General features: G+C 31.3%; 1 protein-coding gene across 1 annotated transcript; it reads right to left on the bottom strand.

The window, feature by feature from the left end:
• Positions 1 to 14,203: 14,203 nt before the first annotated feature.
• LOC145010624 (DNA (cytosine-5)-methyltransferase DRM1A-like) lies at positions 14,204 to 14,778 on the bottom strand. Its single transcript, XM_078969144.1, has 2 exons — positions 14,734 to 14,778; positions 14,204 to 14,635 (listed from the first exon to the last, which is right to left on the bottom strand). Exons 1-2 carry the CDS (start codon positions 14,776 to 14,778, stop codon positions 14,204 to 14,206), a joined length of 477 nt encoding a protein of 158 aa, XP_078825270.1.
• Positions 14,779 to 19,012: the final 4,234 nt, after the last annotated feature.

The raw sequence follows: 19,012 nt of genomic DNA, 5'->3' as shown, positions 1-19,012 counted from the left end.
AAACTTTTATTATTTTTTTAAATAGAAAAGGACAATTCTGCCATTTCCTATTAATCATGCACCTTCTCAAATTACAATGACTTAAAATGTAAAAAGATGCTTACATGTATAACTAGAATCACATATGTATGTGTCTATGAAAAAAATCATTTTATAGTATCTTACTTTCAAATTCATCCCATTTTCAGCAATAACAGTTAACAATTACGTGTTTGATGTCTACCTGTGTGTGTTTTATCTTGATGTCATGATGTTAAAATAGGTAAGAATGACCATTCAATCCATATACCAAAATTGAATAAGACTTACACATGCCTCAAATATTTATTTTTTATAAAATAATGTCAATTTATAAATGGCAAATTTCAAATGGTAACCTACTTTCTAAAAAAAGAGTTTCAATGAATTAACAAACCATTTGCATCAGAAATTGTAATCTACTTTCTTATGTATCTTTTGGTCATATTATTAACCTTTGAAAATGGTAACCTACTTCCTTATTTTGTTTACAAAATCACCGTTTTGATTTTGGATTCAATTCTCCAAATTAGCTACAAAAACATATAAAAGTATTTTCTGATACGCTTTAAACAGATGAGAGTAAATTAGCAACAAAGAAGAAAAGAGATTAAAGTAAATAAGGTCGGTTAAGTAAATATGTGTTGAAATGGCATGATTTTAACATAATAAAAATAAGTATGAGAATTTCGCCCTTAGGTTGAAGTCGCCAGAATTATGTACCCTACAGGCCTAAACCATTATAAATTGTAGATGATGTAAATTACAATTATGTATATAATGAATTTGATTGTCATAATTTGCCCGTAGTAATCATCCTAAAACAAGATTTAGATCAGATTCTGGTTAATCTACAACACAGTAGATTTTCTGATCAATGAAATTTTGAAGTATTATATTACTAGTTTATAACACGTGGGAACCACAGTTACAAAATTAAATAACATTTCTTATTAAAACTGAAATTTATTAATAAATTAATTTAAAAAAATTGTTAATTAATAGATATTTATTTAGTTATATAAAACTATAATCGTTGATATAACTAAACACATCAAATTATATCACCTTATAATATGTATTAATGTTATTTTTTTTAATGTTATTAATTTAATTTAATTAGATTGAGAAATATGAAATAAAGAATCAATAGGTTGACAAATGATATCATATTAATTATGATACCTAATAGGGTGATATTTGGCAAAAGAAGAATAAAACTATTCATTTATTAGAGTAGGAAGATTTATTCATATTTTAATAATCATTAACAAAATATATATAAAAAAAATAATAAAAAAAAAAGAAAAAAAAAATGACTTATATTTTTATATGCAAACCTCATAGTGGTTGGCATAATATCGACAAGAGGTTGCATGGCTGTAAGACATGCTCAAAAATTTTAAAAAGCATCCACATCTTATTATAAGTAGTAATTACTCTCTTATCCAATAACATAAATCATCATTTTAACTATAAAAAAATGTTGTTTCAAAACACCCTTTATACAATAACATGTTATATTAATTTAGAAGGTATATCAAATAAAATAAATCCCTTATTTATTCATATTAATGGTTTGAATATAATTTATACTTAGCATTTTAAATTTTCAAATTTTAGAAATATACTAACAAAAAAATTACAAAGCTGTCCGATTGTATTTTTTCACTCTTGAAGAGTTCAAATACAAGATTCCTACAAATTAAAATGGTAAATTTCTATGTCTACATATTTATCTTGTGTTAAAATAACAAAGAATCAGAAAAATTGATGGTCTTTTACCTTCAATATTGATGTATTGATATCCCAATGCTCCATTCCTTCACCCGATATATGTTACGAGCCATCGACATTAGCTTATAATCCATGTAATATTCAATGTATCTTGATTTACGATTATCTCTGGATGTATATTCTTATGTTATTTCATCATGAGAAATGCAGACGGGCAAAGGTCGCCGGTGGTGTCGGATTTTCTATATCGAGGATAATGTAAGGGCAAAAAGAGCGTGTTTGGCAAAAGTAGCTGTTAGCTGGAAGCGGGTAGCGATTCGCTGGTAGCGGGTAGCTGGTAGCATGTAGCTGGTAGCTGGTAACGGGAACATGTAGCTTTTATTTGTTATATGAATGTTTGGCAAAAGGAGCTGGAAGCTTTTGAAATATATAAATTTACATAAAAAAGACAATTGATTAAAAATAAAAAAGTATATAAATATATTTTTAAGGGTAATTATGGAAATTGATTTCAAAGCTCCGGAGCGTTTTGTTAAAAGCTACATGAAGTAGCTTTTAGAATCGGAGCGTTTTGATAAAACTAAAAGCTAAACGCTCGTACTGCCAAACGAAACTTTTTGTATAAACTATAGCGTTTTTTTCAAAAACTAAAAGCTAAAAGCTCATAAACGCTTCCAAAAGCTCTGTGCCAAACACGCCCAAAGTAGTAGCTGAAATCTACGAATTTGGTACAGATAAAGGGGGTAGGGAGGAGTGATAATTGATCGGTGGTTATTTAGTAAATAAATGTTTTTTTAGTAATGTTGAAAATAAATGCATAATTTACAGTAAATGAATACTTTTAAAGAAAATTACAAATTTAACCAAATACACTAATTATTTTCTGGAAAATAGCCAAAAAAAAAATGTATTTTTAGCCACTAAAATCGCAGATGGGTACAATCCATCTGTGATTTCGCTATTCCATCTGCGAACGTAGAAGTAGCTAAAGCATAAACATGTTTTAGCCACTTGTACGTTCGGAGGTGGGTTTTTTTCGTTCTACATATAACCCCTTTCCATCTGCGATTTCCTCTTTATTTACCTGCGATTTTGTGTGTGTGTGTGTTTAAATATTTTGACTACGAAATTGATAGGGTTTAACTACGAAACAACCTTATTATATATAAAAAAAACTTCAAAAAATTATCATTTTTTTGTTATTTCTTTGGAAATTTTATTTAAAACATCTCTAAACAAATAAATGAATATTTTGTTTGCATTGTAACCGGTGGGAGGTAGAAAGAGAGAGTTTCTCTAAAAAAAGATAATGAAAAATGAAGAAAAAAAACCTTGTATACAATATAGCTATGAAATCACAGATGAAATGTACAAAATCATAGATAGACTGTTCCATCTGCGAACATACAAGTGCTTAAAGCACAGATGTGCTTTAGGCACTTATACGTTCGCAGATGGAAATACGAAATTACAGATAGACTTAATTCATCTAAGATTTTAAGAGCTAGTTTTGTAATTTTGGTTTTTTTTTTTTTTTTTTTTGCTATTTTTCACAAGGTAATTAATATATTTGACTAAATTTGCAATTTTCTAATATTTTTATATTAATTTGTTAACAAAATTTCAACTAAAACAACATACGAGTTTAATACCATCATCATAAAAGTAGTTTTTTAATTTTTAAAGATTTTCACCTTAATAATCAAAGTATTTACATAATTTTGGTTGTCATAATAACTTAACTATATTTTCAAATGTCATTTTACAATTAAAATGTCATTAGTTTCTCTACAAATCACATTGTTTTAAAAACCGGTTCGAATCGGCCGATTGAACCGAGAACCGGGAATCGGAGGTGAGGACGATTCCATTTGAACCGCTTTTATAACGATTTCCTAACCGGATTAAACCGTCCAATTTTGGTAAAAAAAAAGCCGGTTCAACCGGCTGAATTGAAACGGAATGGACCGGATTGAATCAGACTGTTTTGGATTTTTTTTGTTTGTTTTGAGTTTCTTTGTTTGATTTTAACTTCTATAATGATTGTTTTTATATGTTGCATTATATTTGCGTTTGTAATGCTAAAACAATGACAAATTTTGTAATCAATATATGCAGGATAATTAAAAACATATAAAAATATAGAACCGGCTTGATCATCCGGTTGAACCGAAAAACGTCACCCAACCGGTTCAATTAAAAAACTGGTTTTTAAAACATTGACAAATCATTATTTTTGAAGTTATATGTTAATTATTATTATACTTATATATGCATATCACCAATTTTTTAGTCTACTGCAATGACAATTAAAATGAGCCAATCATTGCAATTAAAATGAGCCAATGATAATTCTTATTGAAGGTTATTTGTTTCTTAAGGATTCTTTTTTTCACATGGTCAATTATATGTGCTTTATGTTTCCTATCAAATCACTCTATTGAAATATAAAATCATAATTTTATAAAATATCTACAAACACAAAATGACGATCCCATATTAAAACCAATGTGTTGTAGTTTGAACTAAGTATTATATCAAAAAAAAAATCATAGAGAAAACATTTATCTTTATAAATTAATAATTTTTCTATTAAAACCGTTCAGTCATTACCTTACGATTTATTTATAATTTTTTTTTTATCTTTCTCATTCGTGGTGTCCACGGATTATAACCTAATAATATAATATAGAATGAACTGGTTAGATCCATGAAACCAATATCTTTCCGGCTAAGCCTAATTTCTAAGGAGTCGGTCTAGACAAGAATGGATCAGGCTCGAAACCTCATTTTTGGCCAACACCTCTACTAAAAGTGCTTAAATTTTGGAGATCATTGGCCTTTAAATGGTTGTAAACAAGCCGTGCATAATGATAGACCCGTTCAGTAATCAAAGATTATAAATCCTCGTTAGAGAAGTTCCTTTCCAAAAAAAATTATAACTAGAATATAGTAATCAGTTAAAGAATCCGAACTTTTTAATCGAGAAACATCCTATGCATCAACCGCATGAAACAAATGAAAAACTTTCACATCAAAATCCTCAATATTCATACCCATCAACACTCCAGCTAACCCAACACGAAGGAAGCCCACATGTAAATCTTCCATAGCAGTAATAATACTAATGGGATAAGGGATCTTCTTGCTTCAAAACCCCTCTGCACTGCAAACTCCTAGGTACGGACCTATTAACCCAACCCGAGGTTCTAGTAGAAGAAAGTTCAACCATACTCCACCCACGCCACATGAACCAAACCCCATAATCTACACAATTTCGAGGAGATAATCTCAAGAAAGTGAATAACTTGTGACAGAATCCTAGTACCATTTAAGAAAACCAAAAGCGAAACCATCTGGACATGGAGTTTTATCAACCCCACGTCCCAAACTACCCGTTTAATCTCTTCCCTAGAAAAAAACAAAAGGTAATTTTGTTTTACTTTATAGATTAAAACATAATGCTAATTCTCAAAATTATATCACTCTCAAATCACCTATAATTCGCAAACCTAATTGACGGATTTGATTTTCTTGTTGCGTCTATTAACTTTGATGGAATTGTATAACAAGTGGTTTCACATGGACTAATTGTGAGACAAAATTTTGTAAGTCAATTAACTTGCATAAAATCATATAATAAATGATTATACGTTTACTAATTTTGAGACAAAATGTTTTGCATATGCTAATTTCAGAAGTAGAATATCTACGAGTTTTTAATCAAAATGGGGTTATTGAAAAAACTATTTACCAATCTAGTATAGTTTTAAAAATATTTACCAAAATAGTATTTTTCTTCATTTTACTTCTATTATTTAGTTTTGATTATTATATTTTTACTTTAAATACCTTTTTTTTTTTTTTAATTTTACTATCTTTTTACTATAAGTTTTTTCTTTGTTTTTTAAAATCAGTTTTTTTTTTAAAGTATAGATGAATATTACAAACATACAATATATATATATATATATATATATATATATATATATATATATATATATATATATATATATATAACAACGAATATTCTAGTAACAAATATACAATATATATATATATATATATATATATATATATATATATATATATATATATATATATGTGTGTGTGTGTGTCTCTTATAAAAAATGTATCTTAATTAATATCATTACGATCTATTAGATGTGAAATAAACATAATATATAACAACTAATATTTTTGTGCTATTATATCTATAATGCAATTATATATTCTAGTAACAACTGTTTTTTTATTGTTATATGATCTTATATTTATATTACTTTTTTTTTTCTATAGCTTTGATAAAAAAAAAAAATTTAACAAAAAGGAATCAACATGAGTATATATAAAACTTTAAAATGGAAATACTAAGCCGTAAAAAGATTTGAAAAACCATTAAGTTTATTTTAGAAAATAAACGTAAAAATTCGGTATAACTAATCTAGTGCACACATATTATTTTGGTTCATTAGATGCCTATTTGTTCGATTTTTTAACGTTTCTATAGTAAAAATTCGGTATAACTAATCTATAGTGCACACATACAATGTTCTTTAAGATGTAAAAACTTCAACATTATACAATGTTTTTTCTAAGGTAAAAAAAAAATCAAAAACATCATAATCACTATAGAAATGCTAAAAAAAACAAACAAGTAGGTCTCTAATGAACCAAAATAATAATAGTACACTAGATTAGTTATACTGAATTTTTACGATTATTTTTTAAAATAAACCTAATGGTTTTTCAATCTTTTTATGACTTAGTATTTCCATTTTAAAGTTTTATATATACTCATGTTGTTTCCTTTTTGTTTAAAAAAACTTTGATCAAAACAAAAAAAAAAGTTAATTTAAATATAAGATCATATAATAATAAAAAACATTTGTTACTAAAATATGTAATTGCATTATAGAAATAATATGACAAAAATATTAGTTGTTATATATTATGTTTATTTCACATCTAATATATCGTAACGATATTAATTAAGATATACTTTTTATAAGATATGTAGTCATATATGTATAAATATTCATTTCAGTATATTCGTTATATTCATCTACACTTAAAAAAAACTGATTTTAAAAAACAAGAGAAAAACTTTTATCAAAAATAAAATTAAAAAGATAGTAAAAAAAATTTAAAAAAAAAAATAGGTATTTAAAGTAAAAAGATAATAAAAAAAACTGAATAATAGAAGTATAACGAAGAAAAACATTATTTTGGTAAATATTTTTGGAACTATACTAGATTGGTAAATAGTTTTTTAAATAACCCGTTTTGGTTAAAAACTCAATATTATACTTTTGCTAATTAAGTTTATACATATGTTCATTTGAAAAGTAAATAATAAATTACCTAAGGAAATTGTTGCTACGTAGGTCTAAGGTAATTCACAGTGCTAGCAGATCAGAAGGAAGTGGGCCCTCACCCTTCTCTAATCTAATAGGGGCAATCTCTTCTGAACGACAAAGTCATAATGAGATTAAAAACCGATGCTTCCTTGGCCGTGTGGAACATGGATTAGCATTATGTCATTCCTACAAGTGATCCCCCATCCAGGATTGGAAGAAGTGTTATATGAGGACTTCGAGGTTAGGTCTCTTTTATTCTGGACAAAATTACACAGATGGTCCCTGTGGTTGGCACGAGAGACCAAAGATAGTCCTTATGAGAAATTTTGGACGAGTATGGTCCATGTGGTTCCAAATTGTTGCACGAATAGTCCTTATGACATACTCCGTTTAATTGTTGCCGTTTATCTAAATCACGTGACCCTCACACGAGGGTATTTTCGTCATTTGCTTATCCCTTCTCTCTCATGATCTGCAAAAGATAGTCCCTTTCCCTATAAAAATTAAACCCCCATCACTTCCTTCTTTATTTATCGCCTCCTCTATTCTCTCTTCTCTTTTCTCTCTTCTGTGTGTTTGTAAGAAAATTTGCATACGAATGGTAAATTGTTTTTGTGGAAGGCAAGCGGTGATAGTGACATCATGGATGGATCTCAACCCAGGGCGTAGGTTTTGGAAATGTCCTAGCAGTTGCAGTTTCATTGCATGGTTTGATGAGCCCATGTGTCGAAGGGCTGTGGCTGTCATTCCAGGTTTGCTAAGATCCAAGAACAAGCTTCAAGAATCTCTGCTGCAAGCAAGTTTTGAAGCAAAAAAAGTGAAGATGATGCTAGTTTTTAGTTGGGTTTTCTTTTTCATGTATGTGTACAAAAGATGTTAATAGTATTAGTCTGGAGATGATGGTTCTTTTGCTTGTGGGTAGATAGATGATGGTTCTTTTGCTTGTGGGTAGAATCAGATAGTACTATTAATTTGAAGATGATTTCGTTTTTTTGTTTGTGATGTAAGAAATGTTCGTATGTATGAATGGAATGCTTTTTATTTGGGAAACTTTTAGTCTGCAACCATTGAAAAATATTGGTCTGGAACGTAATGAGTGTAAAATATTGGTTTGCAACTTAATGAACTATCCAGATCCATTAAAGTATAAAAAATGAAAGTGAAAGGTTTTTATAGGGTTTAGACCATTGTAGTATAATGTGTGAACCATTGTAAAGCCATAACAACATTAGAAATGTTCAAAAATAAAATGCAAACTTTTGCATAGTCATAAAGTTCATTACATAACCTTCAAGTGAAAAGTCATAATACCAAAAAAATATCAAAAGAGCTTGCAGACTAATGTATCATAACCAAAAGAACCATCTTAGTCTAGCACCCTGTGTGAACCATAATACCAACAAAAGATAAAGACACACAATAACCAACTTAGTCTGACCTTTCTAAGGTACCAAAACAAACAACACAAAAGACCTTTCTAAGGTTCCATAACAAACAACACAAAAGACAACAAATCAAACTTTTTCCTTCATTTTGGATTTATCCTTTTTTCCATCTCCCTGCTTCTTTGCCTTACTAAGCTTCTTTCCCCCTGCCACCACATTTCTAACTTCAGTTTGTCCCCCTTGTCCCTTGCAACTCCTAGAGTTGTGACCATTGTTCTTGCATTTGCTACAAGTAACTGTAAGGAACTTCCTGGTCAAACTTTTACCTTGATTATTTGGTTCTTCAGTTTGAGCTCTCTTTCTCTTCTTTTTTGGTCTCCCTACCTGCATAATTAATAAATTATAAAACAATATAAACGTATACTAACTTGTAAATTGAAAATTATTTACCTGTTTAGTATGTTTGGGGGGTGTTAGTGTTGTGGGGCAATCTGACTTTGGCCACATACTTCTTCCATTGATTGGTTGAACTTTGTACTTGTACATTTCATTCCATGTGCTTAACCTATAACATGGATGTACCCACTCCTCAAGAGGTGGGACATTTTTTGCCCCATGCTCAACCTTATCCCAAATGACACTAACAAGATGAGAGCATGGTATCCCAGTGATCTCTGTATGCCTGCAACTACAGTTCCTGTCCCTCCAATTAACCACAAATTGTTCCCCCATTGTCCCAGTAACTTGAGTCTTCTCAGCACCATTAAATATGCAAGTGTATTGAGAAGCATGTTTCTTAACTCCATCTAAAAGTTTTGTGGCTGTTGGGGTAAGAGGCCCTTGAGACTTATCTATCACATTTTGCACAATACAAATTCGTTTCATTATGTATTCCCTAATATATTCTAAACATGTAATTATAGGTTTGTCTCGAGCATCTAACAACTTTGAGTTGAAAACTTCACATAAATTATTCAACAAAATATCTGTATGTGCTCTTCCTGTACAATGCAACAAAATATCTTATAAGAATCTGTCAAAGTGTAAATCTTCCTTGAATCTGTCAAGGTGTCTAACTGTTATATAAGGGTAAATATACCCGAAATATGTGCTCTGGCCCAATGTTTGGGTGGAATTTTCTTTAACCAATCACATGCCTTTGAATTGAACTTGTTAAAATCTTCCATGAATCTGTCAAAGTGTCTAACTGTTGTTGCTGTTGCACATTCCCATAAATGATCTCTGTGCTCCTTCCCCCTCCATTGTAGCTTCATGTTTTCGTGAATATGTCTTAAAAAAAACCTGTGTTCAACGCTAGGGAATAGGTTGGCAATGGCAGGTAAAATCCCCTAATAAACAAGTAACAAAAATGTTATTTTTTAAAGGTAGCAGACAAAATTACACAGATGTCATGAACAAGTATCATAAGAAGACTAACCTTTTGCCTGTCAGAAATAAATGTGAAGTTTGAATTTGTAGACAGCTCGAAATCTTCACCTAGACACTCTAGAAACCAACTCCATGAGCTTATGTTCTCGGCTTCAACTATGGCATATGCTAGTGGGTAGATCCCATTATTGGAATCAAGACCCACAGCAGTAAGAACCTGTCCAGGGTAAGGTCCCTTCATGAAAGCCCCATCGAATCCTAAGAAATCTCTTAAACCTGCCTTAAAACCCAGTTTTAATGCACCTAAACAGACATAAATTCTCCTAAACATCCTAGTTTCCAAGTTTGAATTTGGTTCACTGTATACATCAATCTTCACAGTTGTTCCTGGGTTGCACTGTTGTAATTCTAGTACATAATCCCTGAGAAGGCTGTATTGCTTTTCATAATCTCCGTGAACATGTTTCTGTGCAAGCTGTTTAGCCCTAAAGACCTTCATTCTTGACATCCCCACCTCGTATGTCTTTTGTAACTCTACACGCAAAGCTTTGACTGGGATAGTTGGGTTTCCTTCCACTTGTTGAAGAATGGTGGTTGCAAGAAACTTAGAAGTACACGCTTTAATAGATCTTGACTGCACACATCTATGCTCATGAACCAAAGTTTTCACCATCCAATCGCTTTCTTCATCAGATCTAGAAATTAATACCACCCAAGGGCATGTTGCTTTTTGTGAACTGACTGTTTTGTCCTTGCATTTGATTCTACTTTTTGTCCATGGTCCACCTGTCATTTCTGGGACCACACCCCTGCATTTTGCCCTAATTCTTTGTTTATCATTTTTTGCAAAATAAATGTTTCTCCTAGTTCGAATTGCATGCATTTTAATGTAGTCCTTCGCTTCTGATGAGGACTTAAATATTTGACCCAGATAGAATGCAGTTTCATGTACTACTCCTGATGAACACGTGGTTGGTTTGTTTAACCTTCTCATTAACTTCTTCCTCTCATCTTCTTCTACAACAGCTGATTCAAACAACTGTGTATCTATCACCTCCAAATCGTCATCAACTGTGACATCAGGTGCATTGAATGATTGGTGGTTATCTAGATTTGGAAAAGAATAAACACCACTGTGGAAGTCTTTCATATTCACTTCGACATCCTCCACCATATTAAGTTCATCCACTAAAAAGTCACTATCCTCGCTTATACTTCCATTGGTACTAGTCTCATCACTAATAGCATCTCCAATTTCTTCATTGTCCCCCATCTGTTGGTAATCATCGTCCCCCATCTGTTGGTAATCATTATGATCCATATAAAAGAAAGGATCAAAGTCTTCTGAAGGTCCAACATCTTGGGCTTTGTTAAGCTCCTCACTTGCAGGCTGAACTCCAACATCTTTCAATACATCTCTATCAAAATGTCCAAAAGGTACAACAGACCTAGAAAAGTCATAGTTCTCATTCAAGTCCAATTTTCTACTACATGATCCTACCTCTGTACTTGTAAACTTTTTTCGATTGAGTTCCGGAGAAATAGGCTCATTGATTTCTTCTAATACGACCTTATTTGGAGACATAAAGTATGTATGGAGTCTAGTAGTTCCATGTTCAGTATACACCATAATCTCTTTATGATTAGCGACATGCTTACTTAACAAAAGTACGTCTGAGTCATTACCTAAAGGAAGTAACCCATAATCGATTTCAATCTCTGGAATCAAGAAGTGGTAGTAGATAGGCTCACCGTTGATATAACCTATCTCCTTCATCATATCGTCTAACTCATGTACGGAGAACACGTCCATGTCTACGTAGTCAACATAGTCAATACTCCCACCAACGTAACGTCTTCCTGGGTATTTTGTGAACATACCCCCATGGTGAATCTTGAATGTGCAAAAACTACTTAACTCAACTGAAAAACAAATAAATAATGATATGAGGAAAGAATGAAGTCTCAAAATTGAATGTGCATAAATTACTTAACAAAATTGGAAGTTGTTAACTGATCACTCACCATAAGCTTTGATCAGGTCAGGATTTTCTGAGAATTTTGAACGGACATTCCACAAAGTTAGAACCATCGCAAATGATGAAGATGAAAACCCTAGTTTCCGTTTGATGTTTTGCAGTGACGAAGATGATAAACCAGAGGAGAAAAGAAAGGGACGATTTCTTGGGGCAACGTAAATGGCAACTGGATGTAAGGATCATTTATGTATATGATCATTTCGTGTAACAAAGCAAAAGACGAAAATACCCTCGTGTGAGGGTCACGTGATTTAGATAAACGGCAACAATTAAACGGAGTATGTCATAAGGACTATTCGTGCAACAATTTGGAACCACAGGGACCATACTCGTTCAAAATTCCTCATAAGGACTATCTTTGGTCTCTCGTGCCAACCACAGGGACCATCTATGTAATTTTGTCTTTATTCTGGTATTCAAAACAGTCACTCACGGGAGGTTTGGAACCCTGAGTGCAGTTCTTCACGATTCGCATCTTCCCGTCCAGCAAAGAAAGTGAAGGGGCGACCTCGTAGTTTTATAATGATTCTTTCACTCCTATCCCCTCATAAGGGGAGGGACGAACCGCCGAATTTACATCTAAAATCGCCAACATGAACACAAACGAAATCTTTAATTTCGTATAGAAAGAAAACGAACCACTTCTCTTCCCGGAGTTTTCTATTTGAGTTTCGGAAAAGAAAGGAGAAAGGACTGTTGAAGCTAAGTGAAAGTTCTTTCGTTTAGTACGAGATCGCTTCTGCACAGCAGACAATGAATCTATGGGTCCCAAGCCACTAAAGGAGTTCAACGCAGAGCAACAAGCTGCTACAATCATTGATTAAAGAGAAGGGCCATAAGGAGTGTAGCGAAGTGATTCTCCGCGACAGAGGAGCTTCGAGTGACGGGCTGTCGAAGAGCAAAGAGTTGGGGGTGGGACTTGTTGGCATAATGCAAGCTGGAACGTGGGAATTCGAATTAAAGAATCGTACTGCAACTGCTGAAGAGAGATCAGAGCTAGTACTTTGGACTTTTCAAACTTAGCGAACTGAAACATCTGAGTAGCTAAAGGAAGGGAAATCAACCGAGACCCCGTTAGTAGCGGCGAGCGAGACCATGCTATTATTGATATGACAATTGAATGGAAAATTTGATTTTCAAAGAAATATAATGAGGTTATTGTTGATCAAATCACATAAACAAGAACACGCAAATTATAAGCCAACACACCAAGAACAACGAGCAACAATAGGAAAAAGAAAATATGAATCTAAATAGATGTTTATGGATCAAACCGGCAATATGAATAAGCACAAGAAGATCATAAACAAAAGTAAGATCAAAGCAACTTTTCAAGGAAAAAATGTAGATTTTTTTTTTCAACTACCGAAAAATCACTGGTATACCTGCTAAAAGAGTAAAAAAAAAAAATTAAATGTGAGGCTTTTTTTAAATAAAAATTAGGTTTAAAGAAAAAAAAGTATTAGGTCTTTCATGATTACTAGCCCAAAATAAAAATAAATAATAGTTATTTGTAAAAAAAAAAAAAAAAAAAAAAAAAAAAAGGTTGTCTAAAATATGTTAAAAATGATAGATTTCTGAGTAGTATTTAACGAGACGAGTGTGTATATGTTTGCCGTTTAGATTTTACAAATTATTTTAATAAGTATTAGTAGACATTAATATTTAAGTACAACTACATTAGGTAATTAACTAAAATATAAAAAAGAATTGTTATAGTTATAAAATTAAACATGAAAAATATTATATAATAAAATATTTCATAATTGAAATACTATCATATTTTTAATAAAAAATTTTTTTTTTACTAAAAAACTAATTGTAAAATATTAAATATAATTAAAGAGGCAATATAAAATATTAATCCATTTCAAACAAATAATAATTAATTATAATAAAACTTCCCATTAAATACGCTCTTATAACTCCATTCTACATACGAGTAATGCTATTAAAACATGTAAGCTATACATTGATGATTATATATGGTTTTGGATTTCTCAATATCAGATTAAAAAACAAAATTCACCATTTTTCTTGAACATATTGTTTCCATTCTATCATAATATAGACAAAACCAAGATAAATATAACAGAAAACAAATAAAAATCAAATATAATATTTCCATTCTACCAAGGACATTTGTAACGTGAATCCTGAGGTTTCGTTAGCTTTCACCATTTACATTCAACGCTAATAAATGAGAACACAATGGTGGGAATTGTTTACTTTATATCCAAAAGTAAAGATATTGTATTAAATCAGGATATCTAATTTAATTTGTACCCATAATAGACTTAACCCCATCAAGAATACGAAAATAGTCATAAAAAAGCGAAGAGTGTTCCCCTTCAAGTCCATCACGTGTTCTCCTATTTCCACCAGCAAGATTGTTACAAGGACTCCCTCCAATCACAAGATCAAACCCTCCAAAACACCCAATCCACTCTTTTAACTTCTCAACTGTCACATCTTCAACATCTGACACGTGTATCAAATTCCCTTTTTGGTTAGTTTGTTCCCACCAATCCTGAAGAATATTCTGACAAACTAAAGATTTCTCAACAGAAACCACATTCTTCATTGGAATCCCGAGTCTGTGTAGTGCAACTTCCGCCCCACCAATCCCGGAGAAAAGCGAAAGAACGTTTACTCCGTGTGGGTACAAATTCTTTAGCACGGACAAATGGTAAGCAACCGTATCAACCTGATTATAACAAATTCATAATTATTTACGTATTATAGATTATTACAAAAGTTATAATAGAAAAAGACAAAAGATAGCTAAAAAAATTAAGAAAGAACCCGAATGGCCAATGAAATCGCAGATGGGCCTTCGCGGGTTGCCATTTCGTCAAAAGTATAAAAAAAATATAATAATAATTTTTGTTATTTTTGTACCATGAAATCACAGGTGTCATCGGTCATTGATTTTTTTTTTCCAAAATCTCATATGGGATTTCCTCTATTTAAATGAAATTATACAAGTGTTTAATGCATAATGTTATGCATTAAAGACATGTACAATCTCAGTTAAGGAAAGGAAATCGTAGATGTTTTGACATCTACAATTCCATCATGCAAAAATGACAAGATTGCAACATGTGAAAGCTCATCTGCCATTTCATTTTGTGTAGTTTTGTTTTGAGTAAATTACCGAAATCGTTCCTATGGTTTGGTTAGAATTGCACGTTTGGTCCTTAATTTTTTTTTTGCACTCGGATCGTCCCTATGGTTTGATTTTGTTGCATTTTTGTTCCTATGGTTTGGCAAAAGTTGCATGTTTGGTCCCTAACTTTATGTATGTAAGGGACGAAAAATGCAATAAAATCAAACCACAGGAACAAAAAACGCAACAAAATCAAACCACAGAGACGATCCGAGTGCAAAAAAAAAAAGTTAAAGATCAAATATGCAGTTTTGACCAAACCACAGGAACGACTTCAGTAACTTACTCTTTTGTTTTTTATAACTTTTTGGCTATTTCTCGACAAATGATGATTTCAGAAGGCTAAATATGTAGATTTCTCAAATTAAAATTTTAAAACATTTTAACCTGAAATGCATTCCCGAGGCCTTTGTGTCACACCCCGCTAAAGCGGAAACGCAAGGTATGACAGCGATAACGGTTTCATTGCAAAAGATAAAGATACATCACCATAGCAGTATTTAAAAGTTTACAACCCATAGCTTCAAAAGAACAAAATACAAGTTTTTCAAAATAACATTGTTCAAAATATAGCTTCATAATAGCTTCAACACGATGCAGCATGCTCTATGATGATGAATCTTTACATCCACTTACTAATTATTTCCTGAAAAAGCATGTAAAACGAGCGTCAACTATGAAAATAGTTGGTGAGTATCACAAGTTTATAAAATCGAGCGTACAATAAGGCTTTTCGTAAATACAAGTACATTGCTTCAATAATAAACAAGTTGATTGCTATTAATGAATACAAGTTTATTGCTATAACGAGAAACGAGTTTGTATGTGTATGAGCAAACAATGAGTCTCAACCAAACCTATGACTGAAGCCCTATCGAGATCTATGCTTATCGTTCCATAGATGAATATGGTATCATGCACTCCAGCGATTCGGGCGAGTGAGGAGTTGTCAATTCCTAATAGCGCTATCCATAACGACCATTGGCTCAAAGAGTTAATGGTTAGAGATAAGGGAAGGGCCTTTGTACGATAAGTTCTCATGTTCCGTGTTGCATAGACATACATAAAGAAACATAGCAATACAATAGCAATCATGTTTGATACAATTCAATTTAAGTACAACATGCAAACAATAGTTTTTCTGGACATGCTTTTCCACCCCAAAACATAAAACTTGAAAATAGGGGAGTGCGTGAATACTCACGATGTTTTGTGTAGACACAAGCGGTACTTCGGGATGCACCAACGTCTTACTACCGGGATCCTACGACACCAAACACACGCACTAGTGAGTTTCCATGTCGATATCTAATGCTAATATACTAAACTCTACATATAGGGAAATGCCAATTTATGTTTTAGTATTGGATTTATATCATTTTGTTACACTTTTTCTGATGTATTGAAATTTTACAAGTCGTGCGATTAATTACAACCTTGGAAGGTTAATTTTCCAAATTTTAAGTCTCAATAACAACATAAATTCACGAAAAATAGTATTCGAGGGATAAAAATTCTCAAACTTTTTATTTAACTGTTAATACACAACACTAAGCTGGGAAAATTATAAAAATGGATTTCCAAGCTGTTTAATTATATTTTATAATTTTTGAGCATTTATTTCAATAAAAATTGAAATAAATAGTAAACAGTTTCCAAAATTACCCAAACTTTTTATTTAATTGTTATTATACATAAATAGGCTGGGAAAAATATAAAATATATTTTTCAGTGGTTATTTGTATTTTTCCTTGTTTTATTTCTTTAAATAGTCATTAATTAAAGAAATATTATTAAACAGTTAAAATAAATTACCATAAATTTTTGTAACATCATTTACAGTATAAATATCTTGGGAAAAATATCAAAAGTGGTTTTCATAATGTATAAACTGGTTTTGGGTATTTATGTATATTTAAGTGAATTTTAGTGCAATTAACTTTAGAAAATAAGGGAAAAATAGTTTACAGTGGAGAAAAATATTCAAAATTTTTATGTAACCTCCTACTATATAATATGATATCCTGGAAAATTTTCATGAATTTTGGATAATCAGAACTATTTTTCCCATTTTTAAGCCATTATAATTACCAAAAATTGGGAAAAATAGCTAGACATGATGAAAAATCTTGAAATTATTTTCTTGAGTCACCCATCACAAGTAAGGTATGCGAAAATTGTTAGATAAAATTTTCACATCCTAAAAAGTGGTTTTGTAATTTATCATGTCCTAAATAAAAGAAAATTAGAAATCATATGAAACAGTAACAAAAATTGCTGAAATTTGGTGAGGGGTCATTATTCCCCATAAGTATCATCCATGAATTTATTTAGGATTTATTGACCTCTGGAAGTATTTTATATGATTTATGCCCTTGGTTTTAGCAATAATTCTAATAAATCAAATAAATAACAAAAGCTCTTGAAATTTTCCAGATTATCTCATGCATGCAAGGGCTTTCAAAAGTAAAAATGTTAAGAATGTATTCAGAAGAGAAATGAGGGTAATGATTCCAAACAATTTAAGAAAAGTTGCATGCAATAATGCATGAAGTGTAGATGTGGCTGAGGTTCATGAATTTTTGTAGCCCATTCAGTGAGGTTTTAAGCCACGAAATTTCAACCATAACTCACTAGATATGTTAAGTTTCTAAGGTATTTTTCCTAAGATTTATGGTTGGGTTTAAGACCATTGTTTAAGCAAGATAAAAATAGTGATCACAGAAAAAGAGCTGTATGCGCAACCTTTTTGTAAAATCTGCCAAAAATCGGATATTTAATATTTTACAGTAAGACCAGTTGGGTTTGAAATTTAACTCGTGGAACTAACCAATACAAAAAGAATATCATGATTTGGTTAAAAAATGACTGAGTTATGACTGTTCAAAGTCGAACAAAATAATCTGGCAGATTGCATGTTTGCTTGTGTGCATTTTTAGGGTATTTCAATAAGAACATCATGCATGTCCTTGGTAAGGCCCGATTTCTAACACATGCATGGAATGAATGAGCATCCAAGATGTACTAGAAATGGTTTAATGCTTTCGTTCATGCATGAACACACAAGAAATGGAGAAGAACATGAAATATTATGTTTTGATGTCACATGATCATATGTGCATCTTTTTCACTCCTTGCATGGGTTTGATCCCGGATTTTCACCATTTCAAACACATGCATTGTGTTATGGTGAGAATCTACAAACCACAAGGGGAGAATAAAGATTTCTAGCCATGGAAAGGCATAGAATCCTAAAAGAAGAGAAAACTAAGAAGGAAAAGAAGTAGAATCATCAAACTATGGAAGAAGATGATGTTGTTTACCTTGGTTATGATCTTGAGAGAAGTAAGAACACTTCAAGGTCTTCAAAGTCTTGAAATTTGGCAGAGAAATGAGAGAAATTTCGTGAGTTTAGAGAGAGAGAGGAAGAGGGTGAAGTGTGTGAAGAGAGTGAAGTGAGAAGAGTGAAGAGAGAAGAGGTGGAGTGTGGGTTTGAGTTTAATCATGAGTTTTGGGAAGAGAGTGCATGGGGAGAGGGGAGATGGCCAGATTTTTGAGGCATTAAAGCCTCCTCTCTCCTAAATTCAAATTTTTATAAAAAATCCCTCCTTAATTTTTATAAAAATCTAATTTTTATAAAAATCTAATTTTTATAAAAGTGATTCTTTAAGCAATTTTTGATTTATTTAAAAATCTTGTTTTTAACTAATAAATTATGATTAATACTTGTAATTTATATTTCTATTTCATTGGTATAATCCATAATTTGATTAATAAAATTTGATATTAGAAAGTTTATAGCCAAATTTTATAAAGTTTTTAAGCTTTAAGATTTATAAATTTGGATTTTTGGCTGTTTAGAGTTTTTGGAACATTGATTGATATTCAACAACATGTTGAAGTATAATTAGAATG

This window comes from Lactuca saligna, chromosome 8, assembly GCF_052625555.1.
Source record: "Lactuca saligna cultivar CGN05327 chromosome 8, ASM5262555v1, whole genome shotgun sequence".
Lineage (NCBI taxonomy): Eukaryota > Viridiplantae > Streptophyta > Magnoliopsida > Asterales > Asteraceae > Lactuca > Lactuca saligna.
The sequence above is the reverse complement of the archived record's forward strand: the minus strand, read 5'-3'. Positions and strand labels throughout refer to the sequence as shown.